The sequence below is a fragment of the Macaca mulatta genome, chromosome 12, assembly GCF_049350105.2.
Source record: "Macaca mulatta isolate MMU2019108-1 chromosome 12, T2T-MMU8v2.0, whole genome shotgun sequence".
NCBI classification, from domain to species: Eukaryota; Metazoa; Chordata; class Mammalia; order Primates; family Cercopithecidae; genus Macaca; species Macaca mulatta.
Window position 1 is genome coordinate 63,035,969 of NC_133417.1, and position 27,259 is coordinate 63,063,227.

Sequence of the window (27,259 nt, forward strand, 5' to 3'; positions counted from 1 at the left end):
GATTTCAGATTTCTTTATTCAATTTTGTTTCATTAAAAAATGCTAGTTAGAGTTGATCTTTGACAAATCTGAAAAACAAAAAAAAGCAATGGGGAAAGGATTCCTTATTCAATAAACAGTCCTCGGAGAACTGGCTAGCCATATGCAGAAAACTGAAAGTGGACTCCTTCCCTACACCTTATACAAAAATGAACTCAAGATGGATTAAAGATGTAAATGTAAAACCCCCAAACCATAAAAATCTGAGAAGAAAATCTAGGCAATACCATTCAGGACAAAGTCACAGGCAAAGATTTCATGATGAAAATGCCATAAGCAATTGCAGCAAAAGCAAAAATTGACAAATGGGATCTAATTAAACTAAACAGCTTCTGTATAGTAAAAGAAATTATCATCAGAGTGAACAGAGAACCTACAGAATGGGAGAAATGTTTTGCAATCTATCCATCTGACAAAGGTCTAATACCCAGAGTCTACAAGGAGCCTCCACATGTCATCGATTGTTCTCAAAATGGTATCCCTCACAGTACTATCACCAGCTACTAGTCTGTTGGGAAAACGTAAAGGGGATGATATTCAGCTGGAATCTGAGTGTGATCTGCTGGACATCCGTGTGGATGTTGATGTTGGGAAGGATCTGTGGACTCTGAGGAATATCGGTGTCATGCTGTTTAGACGGGGTATGCTCTGACATGGCAGGGCTTTCTTGGGTCTATGTCTGAGGTGCCACATCAAGCAAACTGAGGACCCATAAAGGAATACTGTAACCCTGGGAGACACTGTAAGGATAACAATAATGCTCACTACTCCCTAGCTCTTGTTAAACACTCCTTCCTCTCTTTTTATGAGATGTTATGATGCGGCAACAAGAAGGGTGTTAGAATGAATTTTGGAATGCAGATAAGGATATTGCCCATAGAATCTTTTGTGAAGATTTATTCTAACAAGGCTGTACTTGTATTTTTTATTTCCATGATGTTGAGGACAATCATAAAGTCAAAGATTCCACTAGATGGACACGTCTTTTTGTTTGTTTGTTTGTTTGTTTACATTATTCCAGTAATTGCACGGAGGCTGCAACCCTTGGGAGGCAGGTGGGAAATGTCAGGGAGCTGCAATAGAGAGAAAAAGGAGTGGGGGTAATCTTAACGGTAACAATGGCAACTTTCAACAACACTAACTTGTTATTCTGCTTGAAAAATCATTTTTTAGAAATAGTCAAATATTTATGTTTGTTTTGTTTGAAATGCTCCTTTTCTATAAAATCATCTAAATATTTAATAATTTGGAACTTTTGACAGCATTCCAAATATTATGAAATTTTAAATATTTCTTCTAAACAATCACACAAATATACATGTTTCCAAACCAAAACAGATATTCCCATGCTTGAAATGCTTTTTCTAATTTCTAATTTATTCTTAAGGGCTAATTTGCAAAATGAAATTGTTTGGATGATTGGTTTGCGGTAAACATGGTGTACCAAATTGGTTTCTAAATTTAGAGAAAGGTTGAGTCTCCTCTTAAAATAATCAAGAAATAATAGAAGTATTAATGATAATGAAGTTTCCATAATTAAAAAGTCAAATTCTCAAATAACAAGCAGAAATGAACATTAGCAGGTAGCAGTTACATAATTTATAATTCTTACAAAGTTATTTTGAGCTCTTTTTATAGGATAACACAACCTCCAACATGCAGTTTGCTAAATTATAGTATAAGTACTATATGTGCCGTAATTAAGTTCCATAATTTGGGGGAATTTAGTACTATTAAATATAACTTAAAGATACAGGAAATATAGTGCATAAAATTCTAAGAATCACAAAAGAAAGGCAAAGTTGTTTTAATAGATGCTATGATTTCTATGTCTGATATTTCAAACATTTTAGAAAGTAGTAATTATTATTATCCATATAAATGTTTTCAAAGAAAAATGCTCTTTACATATAGAATTTGAGGAAGAGCTCTATATTTTAAATACAGTAGACTCCATGTCCTTCCTTGGAGGTTTTCGAGGACTAATTTTTGGTAATATCTCTTTGGCATAAAGTGTTCTATGAAGTCCAGCTTCTCGAAGCGCTAACTCGAAGCGAAGCCTAGGGTCAGAAATTATCTGTAGAAATAAAAATACAATTTAAATAGCAATTCATTGAACTAAAATAACTTTTAACATTTAGTTTCATGTTTTCCCAAACTAATTTTTTTTTTCCTGGACAGATGACTAGGTGACAGTAAACTTTGTGAATACAGTGACTATATTTTGGAAGCATCCAAACCTTTTTGACATTATCACTTTTCAGTACTTCAGTGGTTTCCAATGTAGGGTGTATAGAATATTGTGTACTAGATTAGTCAAAATATAATGCCTTAAAATTATTAGAAGATGAAGTAAAAGAAGCTTACTTTCAGTGCTACTATCTATTTATTACTTATTGCTGGCTGGAATTATAAAATACAGATAAGCATTGATTAAAATAAATCTAAGCCACAACCTCATACATCTGTCTTTAAAAAGCATCTTAATTTCTCCATCATTTGGCAATATTTAAATTAAGCTTAAACACATGGCCACCACTTGAAAAACAAAATCAATAGGACTTTTCTTCCAAGGCTGGGTTTCTATTTCAAACAGAAGTAGAAAATGCCTCCATCAATCTAAGTGGGAGTAGACATATGAGTAGTTCAATTTCTGTTTTCATTTATAGCTGATTGGATCTTATTCCTCTTCCCCTCCTCCTATGAATATTAAATGTCAACAGAGACTGTTTGAAATGATAAGAAGGTGGCCACATATGGATTTTACCTAATGAGGCATTTTACATGGATTTGAAGTCCCCCTAGAGGATGTGATAATAAGCTAGTAAAAGCAGCCCCTCCAGAAGCTCTTAGGCGAATTGGGGCAATAAAAATGTAGACAGATAACTACAGATTATGGCAACATGTGGCAGATGCCCTAAAAGTAGTAAAACAAGGGGGAGCATCTCCTGGTGCTGGCGGCATGAGGATGGTCTCAGGTGAAGATGAGCAATTGAACTACCCTTAAAGTCCAACTTAGTCTATAAAGCAGACTGGGGAGGAAGAGAGACCTAATGAGAAAGGAAGATACATACAAACTCAGAGGTGAAATAGGTCAACCTGGGATAAGGGTGGTTTGAGCAGAGCACTGGTTATCATTGAGGAACACTGGAAACAGATGCTTCTCAGACAAGGACTTGAACTTAAAAGGCTTGCATGGCCATGCCGAGTCTAAGGAGCTACTAGGGTATGTTTGTTTCTGGTTTTTGAATAAAAATAATATAATCACTGTAGTTGCATAGGAAGATGGGCCTGATTGTAAGTTCAGAATAAATTAAGGTAGCAGGGAAAGAAGAAATGGAGGCCAAAAGAGTGGTTAGGAATTTACTACAATTGTCTAGACATAAAGTGATAAATGTCTGAACTTGGCTGGTAGCAAGGAAGAGATAATCGTCAGAAACACTATGAAAACAAGAATCAATAGTACTTGGCAGTTGATCAGATACAGGCCTTGGGGCAACAATGAGTATGAAGTCAAGAATAATACAGAGATTTGTGTCTGAGAAGCAACAAATATGAGCCTAAGACCCAGGTTTTTCCTCTTCTGTCTCAATGTCTTCTCCCTGGTCCACTCTCAAGTGCTCCAGTGATTCATGTGCAACCTGTATGCCATTGACTCCCAATTACATCCAGGACTCACCTCTCTTCAGCTCCACATTGTGAGGCTTAAATTTTTTTTATTATTCAATTTTTGCAGAGCTAGAGCATGAAATGGAGATCTCCCCACTACTGGGACTTCCATCTTCCCAATTCCCTTCCCCACAGGCAGCCCATCAGTTTCTTGTAAATACGTACTAGATACTTTTACTCTAAACATGGTATAAGTAAAACAAATTCTCTCTTTGCCTAAATCTGTTTTTCTTTCTGTATTCTTATATGGTTAATGGCAGCACCACCAGATGATTATAATTTACTGAATTACTACTAGGTGCCCGGAAATATTTTAGGCAGTGAACATTTATTATCTCTAATGCTCACAAGGGCTTTGTAAGTAATTATTTTACAGATGAGGAAAACAAGGCATAAAGATACAAATAGCTTATACAAGTGCACCCAGCCAATAAACAGTGGATGCGGATTTGAATCCAAAACACCACTCTGGTTTTTGTTTGTTTTTTTTTTGTTTTTTTTTTTTGATACGGTGTCTGGCTTTGTCACCCAGGCTGGAGTGCAGTGATATGAGCTCGGCTCACTGCAAGCTCTGCCTCCCGGGTTCACGCCATTCTCCTGCCTCAGCCTCCTGAGTAGCTGGGACTACAGGTGCCTGCCACCATGCCCGGCTAATTTTTTGTATTTTTAGTAGAGACGGGGTTTCACCGTGTTAGCCAGGATGGTCTCAATCTCCTAACCTCGTGATCTGCCCGCCTTGGCCTCCCAAAGTGCTGGGATTACAGGCGTGAGCCACCGTGCCTGGCCAACACCAGCTCTTAATATTACTTGTTGTCTAGCTTGGAATCATCCTTACTTTCTTTGTCCCCTCCCTTTCTCAGCCAGAGCCATTCATGACCCCACCACCACCACTACTTCTATGAAGGCTCTGTTATTTTAAAAGGAACTCACCCCAACCCACGCCCACCCCCACCAATTTTACATTCAGTACACAGAGCTAAAACATAAATCTGATTATAGTTGTGTGTCACATAATGACAAGGATACATTCTGAGAAATGTGTCCTTAGGCAATTTTGTTGTGTGAATGTCATAGCATGTACTTACAGAAACGGATGGTACAGCCTTCTACACACCTAGGTTGTATGATATAGGCCACTGCTCCTAGGCTGCGGCCTGTACAGCATGTTACTGCGCTCATGACCGTAGGAAGTAGTAACACAATGCTAAGTACTTGTGAATCTAACCACAGAAGAGGAAATGCATTGTGCTGTGATGTTAAGACGCCACTAGGCAATAGAAATTTTTCAGCTCAGTTATAATCTTAAGGGACCACCAACATATATGTGGTCCGTCTTTGACCAAAACACTGTTATGGGGCACATGACTATATACAATTTAAAGCTCCAAAGTCTGGCATCTGCATACAGATGCCTTAGTAGCAAGGCCTACTTGCTACTACTGGTCAAATGCCTTAGTAGCAAGACCTACTGTGCTTTTCACCGCCTGAACCTAACCCGTGTTTCCAGTCTCCTCTCCCAGCACTTGTCATGTACCCCTTGTCATGTATCTCACACTGAAGACATCCTAGGAAAAGCCTTGTCCCACCCTCTTCCGCTTGGTCAAACCCAGAGGTGAAATAGGTCTCATCAGGATAAGGGTTAGCCCAGCAGCCTGAGACTTTGCAGCTTCTGATTTCAATCCTTTCAAGCCTCAGCTATTCTCCTCACTTTGGCAGCCAGGATCTAGAGACACCTCTTAAACCTTGTAATTAATCCTTCTCCCTATGTATCCTCCCCCACAACCTATTTTTGTTGTTGTTGTTGTTATTGTTATTATTGTAAATCATCTGGAGTGGATTTTGCTTCTGCTTCCAAAAATCTTTGACTAAGATAAGGCTCAGAAGTTTCCTCTCTGACACCTTCTCTGACTTCTCCAGTCAGGGTTAGCCATTCATTCCCTTCTTCTTCCTAGGGCAACCCTTAGACCTTCATTATAGAGTTGATCCCACCCGAGTGGCATTGTTGCTGTACATGCTACTTTCCTTCCCCAGCGGGCTCTTTTGCTCACTTCCTCCAGACAAGATCAGCCTATCTTGCTCAGATGTAGCCCAGGCACCATACACAGAGCCAGAATAAAATATATGTTGCATAAATGTTGGTTCAATTAATAAATGAATGAATTATGCCTCTTTAGAGTCCCTAGCAAAGTATGTCACACAAAGTAGAGACATAAGCGGATGAATGGATGGTTTCCTGGTTTTTAAATAATTAAATGATTATTTAGCTTCTCTCCTTAGATTTGTAAAATTGACAACTACTTTCTCTTTTAATTTCAGTGACTGACATATCATCCACTCATCCATCCATCCTTCCATCCATCCATTCATCTGTTCTCCCTCCGACCCTCCATCCGTCAATCCATCCATCTAAAAGATCTTTTAAAAATCCTTTCTCAGTTACAAGCACAGACTAAAATGAACCCTAGGTTCCCAAAAATGGTTAAATAAGCTCTTAACACCTTTTTCTGTAGAAAATGTTTTATCATTAGCTCTGATGTATTATCATCTGTTCATTTTCATTTCTAAAAGCTTTTCTCTGTCATCAATATCAGTTGTTTATTTAATATAATTTATATTATGAATTTAAATATAATTCTTAATGTAACAGAGAAACATTTAAACAACAAAATACAATATTAATACAGAACTCTCAAATAAAATTTTATAAAGCATTTTTTTAATTTAAAAAATAAGTTTCAATGACAGATTTATAACATTTTTAGGTAAGCTCTTGTTCTGTGGTAGCCTATTAACTAGTTTGTAATATTTAGAATTATGTAGCAATTATGTACTATCATTTAGAAGTAAAAATTATGCTAATATGTGTGATATTCAAATGTAAATATTGAAAACTATCGTAACCCCAAACACACACTTCTACAGCCTTTACCATCATCATGGCTTTTTCATCAGTCATGCTAATTTCCATAATTACCTGCTGTTCATTGTATGTATTCAATGTGAAGAGTGGCTTTTGAAGAATAAATTCTTCTTCAATTTCAATGCCCATCCTAGCTTTCGATGCCATTGTATCTGACATCATTCTAACAGGATCAAATTGAGCAACAACAGCAACCTAAAAATGAGAAAGCATGGCTACTTGGAACAAGGTACAAACTAAATATTTCTGGGCAACATTATTGATGTCTAATGCCCATTAAAGTTGGAAATTTTATTAAAGGTAAAGCCTGGGAGAAAAGGGCAGAAAAAAGTATTAATTGGCCAGTCCTAGAGATCCAAAAAGGAGTTAACACAAAACAAGACAATACATATAAGACAAAATATTAAAATGCTATGGCATATAGTTATTTGCTAATGATTGAATAATTATAATTAATTTCAGATAACAATTTATCTTTCTGATATGAAGTCACAGGAAATCCTCGTATAGAAAATCTTACATATTCAACCAACTCGAAAGTCATAGAAAGTAAAAAAAAAAAAAATTCACTTTTTAACCATTAGTAATTTATGGTTATGGTAACAACCCCATGAAGTTTTCTAGGAAGTTTAATCTGATTGACCTAGATCTAGAGCATATAAGTCATGGGTCAAGTCAAGTGTGTTGGCATTAGTAAGCAAGGTGGGTGAATTTCCTTTGTAACAGGCAACTAGATTTGTAGGGACTGCTGTAAACCATTGTCCTCCTTCTACTGAAAAATTGCAAAGTCATTTTAACCCAAATGCCCTTGTCTTTTATAATTCAAACCTGCATCTTAATGAAAAGAAGTCACTAATTCTGTAAATGATATGCACCATTAGTAACACCTGCCTATTAATTCTGAAAGTCAAGAATTAGCATGAAGAAAGTGGCATTCTTAATGCCATTTAAAGACTGTAATAAAATAACTGAGGGTTGAACATGCTTTAATTATTTTAGGTTTGCTAGCTAAAATAGCTTCCATCACAGTTCTAAATACTGATTATAGATAAGAGATAACAGCTATTTCCTCTTTTGAAGCATTCACAGATGGAAAGAATTCTAATCACATAGACTGTGTAGTTATCAAAGTTATGTTTTGAACAAGAATGTGTTTAGTAATAGTGACATTAAATCTTGTACCCAGAAGGCCATGGTATATAAATACTTGCTAATGGTTGAATAACTAAAATTTTGTAGGATCCAGGATTACCAGGACTTACATTCCTATGCTTTACATTTATCTTTATAATTTTTTTATCAAAGAAGATGATGATATAATAGTTGTATGTATTTACACCACATCTATACCATCTCATTTAGCTAGAGTTCCTTGGTTTGAATCAGTATAACATTTACTAGCTGTGTGACTTCGAGGAAAGCACCTAACCTCTGTGTCTGCTCTGTTTCCTCTCCTATGAAATGGGGATATTAATACTGCCCACATCATAAAGTTGTTATAGAAATTAAAGTAATACCTAACAGCATTTAGAAGAGGACTTTACACTTAGTAAATAATAAATTTGAACTCACATTATTGCAAATCTATAAGACAGATACTATTATTCCCATTTTTCAGAAGAGGAAATAAAGTTTACGGAGGTTAAGTAAATGACCTGTTTCCAGTGCTGGTGAGTACAGAACCAGCTTGTACCACGTTGGAAGGACACCAGAGGCCAAGTTCTTATCCATGATTCTGTGTTCCCTCCAGCAACATAGGAGGGAACCAAGTAGCCCTTTCCTATTAGCTGGGAAATGGTGTCAATGAAGATTTTAGAGATTTTGAGTTGAAACAACCACTTCAAGTTCAAAACTCTGAAAAACTACCAAGTAAAACTATCACATTTCCCAAGTTCTCAAATTCTCACCCTTGCCATCTACCATCCATTTTCATCTACTTTTGCTTACTTTCACTAGGCAAAGTGATGGGAGGCTTTTATTTCTCCACAACATAGATATTTTCTAAAAAGTAATTTTTAACACATTTGTTGACTGTGGAATGTTTCCAAAGGGAGGCTCCTGTGCCAAAGAAGATTATCTTGCTCAAGCTCCACCAGGTTTTTTGAGGACAGTAAAATTCGTAGACTACATGTAGAGCCTCACTGTTGTAAATGGATACTATCCAGCTAATAAACTCTAGGTGATATGATATACTTAAATAGTGGGAGAGCTTTTTAAAAGGTGATGATAAAGTTCTTTCAATACACTGAGAAACTGGAAATGGTTCAATATAATTTAATTGCTCCTAGGAATGAACAGCAGTATCCCAATTTGGAAAAGTTACATTTTATATAGCAGATGCCGTGAACTAAGCCCCAGTAAGAATGCTATTAAGAGCACTTAGAAACATTTTTTTTTAAAAAACTACCCATGAAAATTTCCAAATGAAAAACACCTGTTTCCTAAGGGCTTCTAGCCGCCTTGCTCTCTCTTTGTCTTCATGAGCTTCTTGAAGGGCCGCTTCCTTTTTCTCCATCAAACGCCTTTCCAATAATTCTTTTCTATATTTAACCCTTAAAAAATAACACAGAAGGAAGTTGTGGAAGCATCATAATAATATTGGAGATTGTACGGAAAACAGCATAGGGGCATAACACATCTCAGAGGTGACATCACTGTCACATTTTGTTTTTACTTGTTTTTTTAATTGATTTCTCATGCCCAAACCAATAAAAAACACTTGTATAAAATGCAGTTCATAGTTTTTGTTTTTGTTTTTGTTTTTTGAGACGGAGTCTCGCTCTGCTGCCAGGCTTAAGTGCAGAGGCACGATCTTGTCTCACTGCAACCTCTGCCTCCCGGGTTCAAGCGATTCTCCTGCCTCAGCCTCCCAAGTAGCTGGGATTACAGGCGCCCGCCACCATACCCGGCTAACTTTTTGTATTTTTAGTAGAGAGGGGGTTTCAACGTGTTGGCCAGGATGGTCTCAATCTCCTGACCTCGAGATCCGCCTGCATCGGCCTCCCAAAGTGCTGAGATTACAGGAATTCATAGTAATTCTACTAACAACCAGAGAAATGCAGGAAAATGTGGGAGTAAAATTCAGTTCATCTCATTCCTCACAGAAATCACTTTATTAACTCTCAAAGTACCCACTGGCTGCCTTGGCTCCGGCTAACCTGCCCTGAGAGGTGACTGGCTCACTTTCAAGTGAGCTATTATAGTGGTCTCCCAATGAGAAGTTTTAGCACACCTTGAGTTGTTAGAAAGTTTACATTACTGATTAAATATACAAATTTTTAGAAGGAAAAGTAAAATAAGCTACTATAATAATGTCTAAATTATTTTACTTACTAGAACTTAAACTTTACATATGTTGTCATCTACATTCTCACTTTCTGAGTAGGTGCATACGTGTGTTAAGCAACTTTTAAAATTGCACTTTGACATCTGTAGATGGCAGCAAAAACATGACTTTCCCTTAGCATTCTATTTCCAACCCCCTTGAAATCATCAGCTATTAAAATATGGCACACTTAAATACCAGCTTAAAGCCCTGTGCACGTTGGCCCTCCTCTGCTGCCTTTTTTGGGCAGCTTCCCTTGCCATCTTCTTGTCCAAGCTATTCTTCTACTGAATTACAGAGATGGAAATCATCCTTTCAAAAGAGTAGGCACCTGGGTTCTCAGGGGAGTATTAGCTCTCCACCTTTGCCTTCCATCATTGACAGTTTAGATTTAGCTTTCTCTGTGGCATCAGTCACAAATGTCCTTTACCCTTAGTGTGCACACCTGCATTTTCCAAGGTGGAGACACCTTCACTAGACCTTTTACCTTCTGGATTCTGATATTTACTGCGTGTTCACCGTGCATCAGGTCTTGTGATAAGTGCTTTACATGTTTTAGCTCATTTAGACCTCACAACAATCATATGCTGGGGTGCCATTTTAAAATTCTATTTTATGGATATAAAGAAAGAGAAGCATAGATATGTGATCTTAAGAGACGTACAAATAAGAGCCACTGAGAATTTGGAGAAAGGTGAGATGACCAATCACTGCATTGTGGGACGGGCTGGTGAAACTTAGCAAGAGCTTCATGGAGGAGGCAGTATCTGAGCAGGGTCTTGAGGATTAGGATTCCAGGCAGAGACAGCAAGTGCAGGGTTGGTATCTGGGAGTGGCCCTCACTTGCTTTGACCTAGTCATGGAGGCCACAAGAGGGGAAGAGCTCAGGGTGGCAAGAAGAGAACAAGTGAATGATGAGTGACAGAGAAGCCCAGGCAAGTACTGGTGGCTGAGGCTGGCGGCCACAGGGTTCCCTTAGGAAGACATGCTCCTGGGGAGAAACACCCTAGAAACAGGTTGCTCATGAGGCTGTCATGAAAGGAGAGGCACAGGAGAGGAAAGGAGGGAAGCATACAGTGGATCCTTGAGGAATACAAAACCCAGAATGGGATTTAGAAGGAAAATCCTAATCTCCTTTGATGGCCATGAGTGTTCTTGACAAAACCAGGAGTCATTATAGTCAAGACACATGGATTAAAGAGCCCACAGACCAGAATGCTCCCTTTCACACCTCCATGTCATGGAAAGCTCTATTTCTCATTCTCTCCACTTTCACTAAGGCATGACATGACACAACCTCCCTAGTGAGGTTCTACTCAATTTAAGCACTGAGTACAAGCTAAGTGAACTACTGTGAAGGTTCAATTAAAAAATACCCTGGGATTTGACAATTACCATATGCTAATTCTCAGAACTTTGGAAAGTTTCTCTTCCTTTGGGATATATAGGTTGCTTTGTCTGCAACAAAGTTTTTGTCTGCTTTGTGGAAAAGTAATAGTTGTTACAGTCAGGGGAGCTTGACTAGTGAGGAAGAAATTGCAAATGAGAGAAAGGCATTTGTACTTGTGTGGTAGAGAAGGCTGACTCATCATTTACTCTGAGGCTCATTCATTCATGTAACAGATATTTGTTGAGCACCTGCCATGCATCAAGGGCTGTGTTAGGCGCTGGTGATACAACGTCAACATGGAGACATGCTCCTGTCCTGGAAGAACTGACAATCCAATGTAGATACAATGACCCAGGCAATTATGATACAGGGCAGCTTGTGCTCTGATGGGACAATGGGGCAGAGACCATGGGAAAGACAGCTTTGCCACACTTGGGGCTTTCAGGGCAGTATCTATAATAGGAGGAAGTACTCTGAATTTAAGATACAAAGAAGGAGCAGGAACGCACCAGGAGGGGAGAGAATAGAAAGAATGATTCAGACAAAAAAGTAACATTTGAAGGCCCAGAGGTGAGAGTGAGCAGGTATGTTTGAAGAACTAAAAGAAATTCAGAATAACAAAAAATGAACAAAATAAAGTGCTGAGGACCAAGAATTGAAGCTAGAGAAGCAAGAGGGTCTGGACTGTGAGGGCTTTGAAAGCATGAGGGCTTTTTATCAGGGAGAAAGATCTGCTGTGATATGGAGGATGGGTTGTCGGGAGGCAAGACTAGAGATGAGCAATCCAGATGGGAGTGGAAGGCTTCCTGATCTAGGATGGGGGAAGAGTACTCATAGGAGGTTGGGAAAAGATAGGGATTTAAAGGACATGTAGAAAATAAAAATCAATAGAAAGTTTTCATTTATTTTATGGGAGAGGCAAAGAGATAGAGGAAGTTTTCTGTCTTACACAGTGAACAGTGGTGTTCCTCCCTACGACTGGGAACTTACATTAGAAACAGGGAATTGAAGGAATTAAGTTCAGTTTGAACACAGATCGGTCTTCACAAGATCTGGGCTGGAGAAATACATGGGGAGTCTTTATCAGTAGAACGGAATTTAAGCCACAAGGCAGATGCCATCATCTAAAAAGAGTGTAGAATAAAAAGAGAGGTAGGCCTGGGATTGATTCCTAAGGAAACAACACTTAGGAAAGGGACAGAAGGCGAGGAAATCATTTAGGGAAATGAGGAGGATAAGTGGTCTAAGACATTAGGGAAAATGGGGTCAACAACATCAAATGCTATAGAAAGATCAATTCTAGTGCAAAATAATTATTGGGTTAAACAACAGGGAGTCATTGTTGACCTTGGCAAGAACATCCCACAGAGGTGGATGAGGTAAGGTGAGGCAGTAAGAGAGGGTGTGGAGATAAGCAAGTCCTGCAGCAACACTGATGCTAATGGAGAGGGGAGAGACAAGGGGGAGACGGAGGGTGCACAGAGCCGACCACAGTTGCATTGGCTCCAAAGTGATGATCAAGGTTACTCTGACTGCCTCAAGGATTGGCCATGAAAAAATTTCAGGACTTAGGAGACACACTCAATTTCTTCATTTTTACAGATGCTATGGTTTAAACTCAAATAATACTTCACTTTAAAAAGGAGAAACTCTTGGTGCTTCTTTCTTCTACTCTCGATAGAAAATTTTCTTTGCCTAAAGAGAAGTGATGCAGAAAAACTCCTGGGAGGAAGCCAAATACATATTCATGGGGAAAGAAAATAGCAACACAGTAAAGTCAATCATTTGGAAAATTTTCCACATAAATACTTTTAGCCATTTGAGGTAGCAGATTTTCTCCAAATTAAACTGTTGCTATGAAAGTCAATGTCAGGAAGTGGCTAAACTCAATAGTTTTTAAGTTGTGCACTGAATTCCCAAACAGAAACCTTTTTGGGTTCATTTCTCAGTCTATTACATGCTCCCTGAGTCTACAAAGGTTGAAAGTGCTGCAAAAGAGGCATTTTCAACTTCTCTTGGGGGAGGAGAAGCATCATATTGTTCAAAAGTAACAGCTGCTGCAGAATCAGGCACAGCACTAACAATAATCTGGAAAGGATTTTATTTAAGCCTCCAGGCCTGAGTGTAGTTGAAGGGACAGTATGCTTTCATGTAGAAATGGAGAATTTATGTGTCATTTTTGAGACTTTTTAATGTGTGCACTGCACTCTAAGAAATGAGTATACAAACGCAAGTGTTTGGAAACACCTTGATCTGTAGTAACAGCTTCCCTGAAACTTCAGTTAAGAACCGGGCAAAATAATAAGTACTAAATCTTGACCTCCCTTTTATCTGGAGTCGCAGCTAACTTTCCTCTCAAAAGACGCTACAGCCACCAAGGGGGAAAAAGACTTCTGACAAATGGTCAATAGTGGCAAGTTCTACAATTTAAAACAAACAAACAAACAAACAAAAAACTTAAGCAATAAAACGGAGCATAAAGACATATCTTAATTAGGGTCTCTAACTAGTATGGAACTCCCCCCACCACCTAACATTTCAGGCAAGTAATTTGCCCTACTGAATTAAAGGCGGTTTATAAACAAACTTGCTACTTAGTGTTTAAGTCGTGTGGCTTAGTCAATATGGAACAAGAAATCTTTAAACAGGCACGTGCCGGAGGTGCTACTATCAGGTGTTTCAGCGGCAGCATCATGGGGAACCTCTTTCTGCCTGTTGGGAAATGCATTGTTGGCTCAGATTTTACTCAGGAGGTTGTTCTTCCCACCAGGCAGAGGGGACCCTTCTATTAACCACAGGGCACCCCAACAGGGAAGAATGTGCAGATCAAAGCAGGCAGGCCAGGTGCTGACATGTTTCAAGTGGAGGGGAGAAGTCTGCCCAGAGAAAAGAATGGAAATTGCACAAGCAGACATTCACACTGAAAGGCATCAGCCCTCTAACCACACGGGCTGGGAGTCTCCACTCAGTGGGGATTCTGGCTAGGGACATAAGCAAAGACCAATTTCTGCAAACAGGAATGTGAATCCTGACACAAGACAGTGACATCCTGGTACAGATTGGCATGAGGCAAGAACAAAGAAAACTCACAGGTCTCTGCAGAACCAGAAAAGATGAACCCATGCCAGCCCCAAACACAGACCATTGTTCCAGCTCAGAGAACTTCCTGCTTCCTTTGTGAAGCTATTGGAACCCTATCTTTTAATTGATTAATTAGTTAAATTAGTCAACATAGAGTTACTTAAGCACCTACTATGTGCCAAGCACTGTTCTAGGTGCTCAGGTTATAATAGTGGGGGGAAATAAAACCAAGGAAAAAAGTCTTTGCTCTGTTGTGTTTTACATAATCTGTGGTCTGTTATGCATGCCTAAATGAACACTGGAGTAAAATCACAAAATTGTTCTTAACAAATTGTCTTTGAATTTATTCATAAATTTCCAAATTAGAGAGCCCCTTCTCAGATTGCTACAGAATCATGGTTCTCAATCACTGAAACTTGTAAAATCACCTGCAATGTCAAGGCTTCACTCCAGAATAATTACATTGGAATCTAGTAGTCAGGCCCAAGTACTGTATTTTGTTGAAAGTTCCACTAGATGATTCTAATGAGCAGCCTGGGATGAGAACCAATGCTACATAGCCTAGTGATTCTCAAATGAGCATACATCGGAATCACCTGTGTGGCTGGTTAACCCTCAGACTTCTGGGCCAGCTCCAAAGTTTCTGATTCAGTAGTTGTGAAGCGGAGCCCCCAAATCTACATTTCTGACAAGTTTCCAGGTGATGCTGATTGTGCTGGTCTGGGGACCACACTTTGAGAACTACAGCATAGATAAATATACAGATTAAAAGGACTCTACCTGACTATTGTTATCAAGACAAAACCAGATACAAATTATTACCTAGACAGGGCTTATTTCTGTTTGCCTGTGCTAAACATTGCAGTTATATGCCTCAGGACTGTTCTAAACTAGAAATTCTTGCTTGGTGCTATTGACATTCCAGAGCAGGACCTTTCAACTCCATTCTTTCCCAGCCCCTATGGCCCTGACACACATGGATGACAGATTCCTTCAGAGACCAGAGCCTTCTCAGGCTTGGATAAATGCTGGTGATGGGCAGTTGCAACAATGGCTGTTACTGAACCTTTCTTTCCCTCTGATGGACAAAACACTGGTGTATCCTGATGACAGTTGAAAACCTCGGGCTACTGGCCAATATTTAAAGAGTCTATTCAGCAAAATCAAAGGAAGAGGAAATAACTCGAAGGTATCTCTCAGCCTTGAAAAAGAGGTATGAACCACTTTCTTTGAGAATCATTTTGACAGCTCCAAGGGTTGGATATTTTATCACAATGGAAGCAAAAACCCATAAATAAGAGTACATTTTCCTGTTGATTTTAATCAGTTCTAAGCCTGCTGTTTGAGTTCAGGTGAGCTGGACGTGAGAGATACAAACAAGGACTTCAATCTGGGAGTCCAATGTTGAAAGCAGGACAAGCTGTGAAGAGAGAGACATTGGAAGAATGTTGCAAATATAATATTAGCCCGTTCCCCAAACTAATCCAAAAAACTATTTCTGCCACAACTTATTTCTTCTTCTTTTTTTGAACCATTCGTAAGCCTTTCTACCTGACTTTCTGTAATCCTTTTATATCTTTACATATCTTCAACATTTTCCTCAACTACTCCTTTCCAATAACATTCCAAATGGGGCTCATTATTTGTAGAGAATTTAAAAATAATAAACTGGCAAAAATTTTTTTAAAAATCACCATGCCCCAATAGTCTAAATAATGTTAGTGATAAAACACTTCCTCCACTGGAACACTCAGCCCCACCTGACCCCATTCTCAGTCACTGCTTTCAGTGATTTGCCTTAATTGAAAACCAGTGCTTCCCAGGTGCCACTACTTTTATTGCAACCTCTTAAAATAGAAGGTACCTGCAGAGAGGAGGCTGAGTTTTTCTGGCTCCTCAGTGACAATTTCAGAAAGTTTTACACATTGACTTTGGGATGATACCATCCTATCTGTACTATGGCTCTTGGAATTAACTACTGGCTGGCTGGGTCAGTGTCCAATATTTACTCAACTCTGCCCACACAATCTCTTGATCTCCAGCACCATTAACTCCATCCCTACTTTAACAATCTTTTCCTTAGACCGAACTTGGAGTTGTCATCACCTAGAACTGTTCCCCTGCCAAAACCTTAAACTGGGGAATCCCGTTATATGACTCCAAGGTCTCCAAGGTCTGGGGTCATGGCATAGACTTAGAAAGGCTGTATGCTGCACAAGTCTAGGAAGTGTCATTCACATGGATTGCCTGTCACCCTCCTTCTGACACTGTCACTCACTTAACCTTACTCAGTCTGTGACTTGAGCTTAGCAAGATTTCCATTGTTCAATGATATTTATTAACTTAAATTAATAACCAACCACCTTCCATGGTTATTTTTCCTCTACATACAAACTTATTCAAATGGGGTGGAGGGATGTACCTCTCAACTCTGGCTCCCTTTTCAGATACCATCTTTTTTCTTTCATTACTTTTACTGCAAAATTTCTTAACTGAGGAAGCCATACTTTCCATCTCCAGCTCCTCACTTCTCATTTATTAACTTAAATATCATTGAACAATGGAAATCTTGCTAGGTACCAGGTTAGGCCTTCCCTCTTGAAATTTTCTTTCTAGTTTTTGCCTTTTCACCCAGGCTACAAGAACCAATCAAGCTTTATCTCATTCTCTTTCCAGCTTTGGAGCCCTGGGTCTATCTCTTCAAAGGCATTGTCAACAGTATCCTTTAATTATCTTGCCTTTTTTTTCCTCATCTACCCTGCCAATATCCAACTCTAATTCTTTGTTGAAATTATTATACTCTAATGAAGTTGAACCTTAACTGGACATTTAGCACTACTCCAGAATTATTTATTTTCTCCCCAGCTGCTTGATGTTCTCCTTGAATTTCTACATCATGGCTAACTCTCCCTCTTAGTAGAGAACCTCACCTGCTCCACTGAAAAGAGCATTCATTTCCTCAACATGCTTTGCCTGCTTCCAACCTTGTCAAAACTCATCTTCATTCATCCTTTCCTCCTTAAATCTGGGCTCTTAATCATATAAACCTAGTTGCTGCTAGGATCTTTCTCCAGAAGTAAACTTCTTTCTTTCTTAATTCTTCAGTCTCTCTCTCTCTCTCTAACCAACCACCTTCCATGGTTCTTTTTTCTCTATATATAAATGTATTCAAATGGGGTGGGGGGATGTATCTCTCAACTCTGGCTCCTTTTCAGATACCACCTTTTTTCTTTCATTCCTTTTACTGCAAAATTTCTTAACTGAGGAAGTCACACTTTCTGCCTCCAGCTCTTCACTTCTCATTTAGTCCGAACAATCCTGCAGTCTGGCCTCTGTCCACTCCACTCTATGGAAACCACTTTCCCCAAAAACACCAGTGACTCAAAATTGCAAAATCAGAGCTGTCTTTCAGAGCTCCTTTAATGTGACCTGTCTGCAATACCTGGTACTGATGATACCTTCTTCTTGGAATATGCTTTCTATCTCTTGCACTTCTTTCTCTCCATTCCTTTTACCAGCTTCTCCTCATCTGTCTACCCGAAGTTCCAACATGAATCCTCTTCTTTTCTCAATTTAAAAACTAATTCTGAGAAATCTGACTTCAACTACAATCAGTGCACAAATATCTGTAGCCTTCACCTCCCTCAAAGTCCCAGATCCTTTGAGCTTTTATTTGTTCTTTATGTACATTCAGGGTTACCCTCAAACAAATTTCTCAAGTGTAACTATATTACATTGCTGGTTAAATGAAGAACTGCTGCTTTAAGGGCATCTGAGTTGGGTATAAGGTTGACATCTTCTTGTGCAAAGTTAGGAACGAACCTGATGACACATCTAAATAGAAAGACAGACGGCCTCCTTACATGCTGTTGGAGATGAGCCACTATGGTACCCTGGGTACCATGGACAGAGCTCAGATTATGTCTGGTCAATTATTTGGGGTTCACTCCGATCCAAAAGCAGACAATCAAGCTCCCAATGTTTAATGTCTTATAACATGGCTGCAACAATTTTAGCCTGAAATATTTATAGAGGAGTTGGTTATTTCAGCTATTTAAAAACCTAAGGAAAGCACTCATAAAATATGTAACTTTGAGCAATAGAACTTCCTGGGGCCAAGAAAATCATGTATATGCTTAAACAACTGATTGCGGTGACTTCACATTTGCAATTATTAGCTATAAACCACTTTATATAATCTAAAACTAATGACTTTGATATTAGAATAGTTTTTTAATATGTGTCTTCTTTCTAGCAGTAATTAGATACCAGAGCCAACTAGTATCTAATTAGATACTAGATGTGTATTATGGACACATCTAGATTTTAATCATTAAATCAGCACTGGGAAAACTGGCTAACTATATGCAGAAGAACAAAACGGGACCCCTACCTCTCACCATATATAAAAATTAACTCAAGATGGATTAAAAGCTTAAGAATAAGAAATCAAGCTATAAAAATCACAGAAGAAAATCTAGGAAATAATCTTCTATACATTGGCCTAGGCAAAGCATTTATGACTAAGTCTTCCAAAAATGCAACAAAAATAAAAATTGACAAGTAGGACCTAATTAAACTAAAGAGCTTCTGTGCAGCAAAAGAAACTCTCAACAGATTGAACAGACAACATACAGAATGGGAGAAAATATTTGCAAACCAAGTATCTGACAAGGGACTAATATCCAGAATCTATAAGGAACTTAAGTCAACAAGAAAAAGAAACAAATAACCCCATTAAAAAGTAGGCAAAGGACATCAACAGACACTTCTCAAAAGAAGACATAGAAGAGGCCAAGAAACATCACTAATCACCAGAGAGATGCCAAACAAAACCACAATGACATACCATCTCACACAGGTCAGAGTGGCTATAATTAAAAAGTATAAAACAAAAGTAACAGATATTGACCAGGTTGCAGAGAAAGGGAACACTTATACATTGTTGGTAGGAATGTAAACTAGTTCAGCCACTGTGGAAAGTAGTTTGGAGATTTCTCAAATCTCAAATCTCCAACTGAAAAAAAAAAAAAAAAAAGAATTACCATCTGACCCAGGAATCCCACTACTGGGAATTTATTACCCCTCAAAAAAATAAATAAATCATTCTTCCAAAAAGACAGCTGCACTCACATGTTTATTGCAACACGATCTACAATAGCAAAGACATGGAATCAACCCAGGTGCCCATCAATGGTGGACTGGAAAAAGAAAATGTGGTACATAACCTCCACATAATACTATGCAGCTGTACAGAACTATGAAACTGTATCTTTTGCAGCAACATGGATGCAGCTAGAGGTCATTATCCTAAGTGAATTTAATGCAGAAACAGAAAACCAAATACCACATGTTCTCACTTATAAGTGGGAGCTAAACATTGAGTACACATGGACACAAAGACGGCAACAATAAACACTGAGGATCCCAAAATGGGGGAGGGAGGGAAAGGGGCAACGGTTGGAAAACTACCTATTGAGTACTATATTCACTCCTTGGGCAATAGGATCATTAGAAGGCCAAACCTCAGCATCACACAATATACTCATGGAACAAACCTGCACAAGTACTCTCTGAATCTAAAATAAAATAAAATTAAGAAAAATATGTAAACCACAATGTGGTAGACAGCTTTTCCTTTTTTAATCCCTCTAGCATTAACCTAGTAACTCCAACCCCCTTCTTTTGCAGAACTGCCCATTCTTGTTCTATGTAGGTCTGTTGAGGGCTCCATTCTGAGAACCACCCACCTCTTCTTGGTATTAGGATTTACATATGACCAGATATGGTTAATGATAGTACATTACAAGTATGACCACAGGGATTGGCCCTGAGTGAACACATGGCTTCAGCTTAGCCCGTTTGACTCTCTTCCTGGGATTTATATACGGGTACTGAAGAAAAGCCTTCTCTTCTCTCTGAGGTCACTAAGCTAGAATGATATAATCAAGCCTGGAGCTGCTTACAGTCATGCCTCCTCTTCTTCCCACCTGCAGCCAGGCCCATAGAGGAAGTTCATATCAATGCAGAGACAGGTAGAGTTAGAAAGAGAATGAGAGGAATCTGAAGATACCATTGGAGTCACTGAGGCAAGACTCATGCCCTGGATTCCCATTCTTGTAAATCAATTCATTCCCTTTTCTGCCTAAGCTAGTTTGAGTTAGGTTTTGTTAGCTGCTTCTGAAGATTCCTGACTAGTAGACATATCTTCTATGCGTAAGGAAATCCATGTCTTTTTGTCCTCTTTAACAAGAGGGCATGTATCTAGCTGTTCCAAAGGGTAATCAGTTCTTTTCCCAAATTGATGGTCCATGGAATGTTAATTTCCCACAGGATGTTAACATGTATACCATAAAAATGTGTTCAAGTAAGTTTGGGAAATACTAAGATAAACAAAGTAAAATATATTTATTTATGGCAGGAGCTTTCAGAATATTTATAATAATATGGTGGAGTGCATTATGAATCTCTAAACGGAGGACTTGCTGTGCTTATTGCTCAGTTATCTGGTAACAGAAACCTTTTTCAATAGACCCAGTTTGGGAAATAACACTTGCCTTTCCATAAGCAAAGCAGGAATGGCCAATAAACAAACTGAACGGCATAGACACATAGACACTTCCTGCTTTGTATTAGAGTTTTTGTTTTCATGTCTTGTCTACTAGACTGTGCACTTCCTGAGTCTAGTGGCTATGACTCAATCTCCTGTGTATCCCGAAGAATTAGCAGAGTGCCTAAAACACAGAAGATATGCACCAATAAATGAAAGAAACATCGAATAAATTAATGAAATTAAAAAGTGATGGAAAGCATTCCATTGAATATCCCAAGCTGTAGGTAAATAACAGGACACAGGAGTGGGCAAAATAAAATTTAAGAATAAATTAAATATATATTATTCCTTTAAGCCTGTCTAATTAGTCAGTGAATATGTCTTTGTAAGATATTTGATCATTTGAGAAGTTGGAAGAGAAGTTGAATTACTGGAGAACAAATCTAGTCTCTAGTTCCTTTTAAGAATAAGGAACCAGGAATGCTAAAAGCCAAACTCAGGCATGCCATCCACGGCCATGACACAGACTTGCTAGGAACATGATTTTGGAGGGACAGCACAGGCAGAACTAACGTTGGCTTTCAGAAATTATGTATCATGAACTGAAATTTAAATCACCCAGGCAGATCAGCATTTATTTGCCCAATTGCCTCCATACATTTATTTATTCAGCACATTTATACAAAGTGCCATATATGTAAATGTGTAACAATTGTATTTCTGCAAAACAAACCAAAAACCCAGAGCAATTAGAAACACCTATCAAGCAGACAAAGGCAGAGCTTACATCTGGATTTTGAATACTTACAGGCACCTGTCACTTGCCATCATATGAACTCACAAGACATCTGCCATTTAATACTAATTGGGTAATTTGCACAGTGACTCTTGAACTCACAAATGGTTTATGGTAGATATAGTATAACTCCACAATTAATACGTATTGCATTTTAACAATCTTTACAAGGCTATATAATCATTTTAACAGTTGTGTAAGAAGGGAACTCTTGTTGAGGGTTTACCGCATAGTATTGGAACTTTTCTTTAAATTCTTATGCCAATTTTGTTTGTAAAGGAAAAGATGCCTTTAAAAGTAAGAAAATGATAAGCATGGGTGATTACTTTTATTGGAGATGTTTCTTTCAGCTGAAAAATTATCATAAGACACATATAATTTCTGATGCCCAAAATTTTCATAAATGTGTTTTCAGAATCACAAATACTGCAAGAGGTATTGCTTTAGTATTGAGCTTTTAAAAAACATGCTAATAAAATATACCACTGTGTTATCGAATATTTCAGTATAGTTCTATCTATTTTTAACTTCAGCTACTTATTGCGAGAACTGATTTTAATTGGTCCTCGTTTTTCCAGAGATAGATATCTGTATGATTGTGATGATGGGACTGGGTTCCCTTCTTTAGCAGCACTGCTGAACCGAGAGGACACTGAGACCACAAAAGAAACCACAGTCTTCTCCCTCAAACAAACGATTTAAGTAAATACGATTAATAAAACATGGCTTCTCTAATGCTGTTCGAAAAAATCCCCATTACATTTTCTTTCTTCCTTCCCAGATCTCTCAGAACTTCTGTAGAAAGCAAACATCAAAAGGACCAAAGATTTTTGTAGCGATTCAGCTGCCCACAGCAAAGAAGTAAAACCCTGATTTTCTTTCAGCTTAGGAAATGATCAGCGAAGAGGCTTCACAAACAGCCTCTAACATTTGAGGTTAAAAAAGAAAGTCAGTGGAGCAGAACAGTTACTTTTACAAACACCTTCTGGGTTTTTTCTTCCATTTTTAAAGTAACCCTTCTAATCCCCCCAGTAAAATATTTTCATTAGTTTAAGTTTTTGGCTAGGCATTTTAAACATGCTTTAGAAAAACAAATGATAAAATATATTTATGTATTGGGCGTGACTTTTTCTACTGCTTTTTCCCCTTGGCGCTCTCAAATGCTGATTTCCTCTGGCTATAGAGCTTCAACTAACTTCTTTGGTGACTCTGCCAAGTCACACCTACCTTAGCAGTTTCCTTTTTGTCTCAGAATTCAGCTTTTGGAATTGAGCTCCGGAATCACTGTTCCTTTTTTTCTTTGGAGACAGACAACTCTACAAAGCAGTTCACCCTAGAGTCCCACCAAGTGAACCCTGGTGTTTGGATTTTGGGAGGAAAGCCCATCTCCAGTGCCTACTTGGGGAACTCTGTTACTTACGTTGTAGTTTTTTTCAGGTGAGATGCTAAAGCTTATGTTCAAGAAAGGCAAAGAGAGAGATGTGTGGCTTTTTCCAGCACTCAGACAATAAAGTCAAAAATAGTACAATTAATTAAATTAATAGGGAACCAACTTTACTGGAAAAGATAAAGCAATAAACTGGACAGAGATTCAGATGAATTTACAAACAACACATAGATCACTGATAGCCCCCTCTTTTAAAGGAAACATGTATATATCCTCTCACTAGCTTTATTCAAGTATGGACAGAAATAAACCTCAAGAAACCTTGTCTTTTCCTTTCCTACATTAAGCTAGAGATGTCCATATGGGTCTCTCTTTGGATAGCTCTCTCAAAGGAAACAGAAATTCCTAGAGGAGGGTCGTGGGCCAGAGAATAAAACAGGCTTCCAACAACTCACGATTTGTAAACTTTAGTCGGATGTCTGGATTATAATTAAATCAAAAACTTGGAAGGCATCTGGGGAAGGGTAGACAGGCTGAATGAGAAGTAGGACAGGGTTTACTAAGCAAATCATGGTGTAGGAAAAACAGATAGCTAACTTTTATGAAATTTTATTTTAATAAAGATTACAATGGCCAAGGGTTGGCCATCTAGACACAGCTAACAAAGGACACCAAGAAGTGGTTGTGTCTCTTTGTTCACATTCTATGTAGAAAGTAAAGCAGTAGCAGAAGAGGCTCCTTAGGAAAAAGAGCTCTTTCCCTTCATGAGAACTTCACAGTAATAGAGGTCAGGAAATAAACAGACCTGGCTCTCTCATGGGGCCTAACCATGACCCCCAAACAGTCAACCCAAGGGAAAATTCCACTTAGTCCAAGTTAAGCTGACAAAAGGGCTATCAATATTGCCCACTAAAGATAGGTTTATTTGCTGCTTGGCAATCCCATGGTCTAAATAGAAAAAAAAAGGCTATTTTATTTTCTCTAAAAGCAATAAGCTTATGTCCAAAAGATTATAATTTCTTAGAGATATTGCCAACCCTGTCAATATATGAAAGGCAACTCACATTTTCTCTCCAAGTGACTCTAAATTTTAATCTTTATTATCCTTTCCCAGATGTCACAACTCCTCTCTGCCAGATTCTCTATTATTTCAAGAGACAAGAATATTCCTTAAGGCCTCCTTTTGAATATACATCTTTCTGATATCATGTCTCTGGTTTCCCTGAAGACTGTCACATCAACAAATCTATCTTGTGCCTGGATTCTAGGCTTTGAAAATAATTGTATCAGTTTAGCCAGGCACAATCAACATTTCTCTCTTACATGCTTTCTTCAATTCAAGCAGAATGTTTTGTTTGCACCGCCCCAATTCTATGCATAAAAGTGTTGATGCAGAAATTGGCATAATTGTGAACAGAGACAAACCTTTCTGCAAACAAGACAACTGTCACTCATGGACCACAGCAAGATTCTATTCTGAGACTGGTCCAACATAACATCAGCTATGGAAGTCCTTGGAGGGTATGGCTTGTGGAGTAATACCCTGATTAGTGTGCACCGAAAGCTCACGGTATTTTTTTTAAGCATCAAAAAGCCTTGCTCTTCTAGAAACGTTTAGCGCATTCAAGCCCACACATGCTCAGATAGTAATGATAATCCTTTCTTTCTTTGTGGGATTTGGAAGAGCTACAAAGAATAAAAAAAACCACAATATTTTGACAAAGTGATGCGTTCTTCTCTAGGTGTAGTTGATGGAAACTTTTGGACTTTCCCTGTTCAACTGATAAAATTGCAATTATAATTGCAAGAACATTGGAGTATATAAGGTTTTATAGGCATACAACAGATAAAGACACATGCTTATTAGGTGTATATGAAGTACCTTATATTTTTTAAATCATCCATTTGCATAAAAATGTACAGTTTAAAAAGTATTCTCTGATACATTATCATGACATTTAGTATAAAAATAATTTATTAATTACTCAACTAATATTTAAACAGCATCATTTACTTTCTCCACTTCTGATTAAATGAGGAAGGGTGTTGGCAATTTTTTAAAAATTTAGTAAAAATTTCTACTCACCTGTTTCCAAGCAAGATTTGAACTGATATTTAGTATTAAACACAGGTAAAACAACAACATTAAAAATCAAAGGCAAGACAAGGTAAAAGGAGTAGATATTTCCAAGCAATTGTAACAAGTTAATTATCACAGTTGGGCCATGAATTTGCCTCCACAGGTGTCAGCATTTGCTCACCAGATGGAACTAGTGAAACTCTGCGCCTGTTTAACAGGGTGTTTCTAGACCTCTCTCACCAGCAGGGGCCCTGGATTAATTATACTGCTATATTTCTCAGAAAGCGGTGAGAAATCTTCAAGGAATCTTGAAGGATGCCTATTTTTAAAATGCAGATTCCTGGGCCTGCCCTAGGCTCTCTGGAGATAGGGTTCTGGAATTTGCATTTTCATATTACCCACCAGGTGACACTTTTGCTCTCTGAAATTTGGAAACCACTACCTTCCTGGGAATGGTGTCAATTGCATGGGAACTATAGAAAACTCAGCAACAATGAGATAGAAAATTGTTGTAGTGACCAGCCCCTTGGATATTGCTGTATGCTTTGCTATTTCTGCCCTGTACAGGAAATACATTGAAATGCCTGGTCCACAGTTCACTTAATTTTTTATTTTGAATGGTCCCATGTGCTTGAACTCCTCTGACTATTATGTTATTCTCTTTCCAGCATCCCATCCCCCATCTGCCCATCCACACTTTTTTGGTTCCTGCCACAAGCCCCTGATAATTGTGCATGCCCCATAACCTGCTGGTTACTCCTAAGCCCACTTTGATAGGTCTGCATGTGCTACAGTCTCTGCTTGTCTCGCTGGGATCAATTCACTCCATGCTGGTCATGGGTCTGTCTGATACCCTCCCTACTCCAGCTTCTAGCCATCAATGCCTAGGTATGGACCTACATTGGAGAAATTATCTGTTCTTTGTTCTTGAAAGATATTTCCAGTTCACTGGCTTTATTGGCTTATTCTCTGTATTTGAGGTGTATATCTTACGCTTTTCCCACTCTCTCCACACTCTCACAGTCGATTGCCCCTGCTCTTTTCCATTTTCCCCCATATATTTATTGGCTTATATTATTGTCTTATGACGTGCCTCTTACATTTGACAATTTCATATGAAGTCATATCCAACATCCGGCCTTTAAGTTTACGGTCCTAATTTCTACACTAAACATATGAATTCTCCAGTCATATATTTGGGAATTCATCATCATTTAACATTCATTTACCCCCAAGTAATTTTGTTTGTTCTTGTTCCCTGTGAAGTTTTGCCTTTTGCTAAAAATTTACAGTAATACTCCCCCTCCCTCTTTGTGGAATCATTAAGACTCCTGTCAAAAATCTTTGCTGCATTCTTGAGAGTACCCATTGTCCCTAGCTCAGAGCCTCCCTTTCTGGTCACATATCACTCAGGAAATAATTTTTAAAAGAGCATGGACAGCACATTCTGGGAGTTTTCTATGGTTATGCTGCTTCCAAAGCAATCTGCATGAGTCTTCAGCAACCTGCAAGAAGACAAGATAGAAATACTACCTCCACACTCATCTCCTTTATTCTTCTATTCAAGACTTCAAAGTGTTTAGGATCCTCCCACTTTTCTTCAAATTGATCATACAAGCCAGGACAAGTGCAGAGTGGCCAGTGGGTGCAGAAAGCTTAGGATCTCACTTCTGAATTTTGGAAAAGTTTATCAGGGGAGGCAGCACAGTAGATACAGCATGTCAGGTCTGTAACATGGGAAATTCCAGAGCAACCCATAGGGAATCACACTTAGCTCCTCATGGGACTTACTCACAGGATTTCTTCCATCAGTCATATGCCAGAGCCGCTTCATACTAGCTGGAGGGAGTGAGCCAATTGTTACATTTTGGGACCTTTGCAAGCTAGTCGTTAAACACGGGCATTATTAAATTATGTAAATTTACAATCAAATCAATTATATTAAAAACAAGGTAACAAACACTAAAAACTCACCACTTTTTAATTATTTTACTATGCTTTACTATCATCTATGCTCTT

The 27,259-nt window shown here is 38.4% G+C and overlaps 1 protein-coding gene across 1 annotated transcript in view; it reads right to left on the reverse strand.

Moving 5' to 3' along the window:
* Positions 1–1,398: 1,398 nt before the first annotated feature.
* Positions 1,399–27,259, reverse strand: part of CCDC148 (coiled-coil domain containing 148) — a 183,839-nt gene continuing 157,978 nt past the window's right edge. Inside the window, exons 12-14 of the mRNA XM_015110191.3 lie at positions 9,063–9,180; positions 6,683–6,823; positions 1,399–2,116 (exon numbers count right to left, since the gene is read on the reverse strand). Coding sequence (XP_014965677.2) covers positions 1,970–2,116; positions 6,683–6,823; positions 9,063–9,180 — 406 coding nt within the window. The 3' untranslated portion in view covers positions 1,399–1,969. The remainder of the gene's footprint in view (positions 2,117–6,682; positions 6,824–9,062; positions 9,181–27,259) is intronic.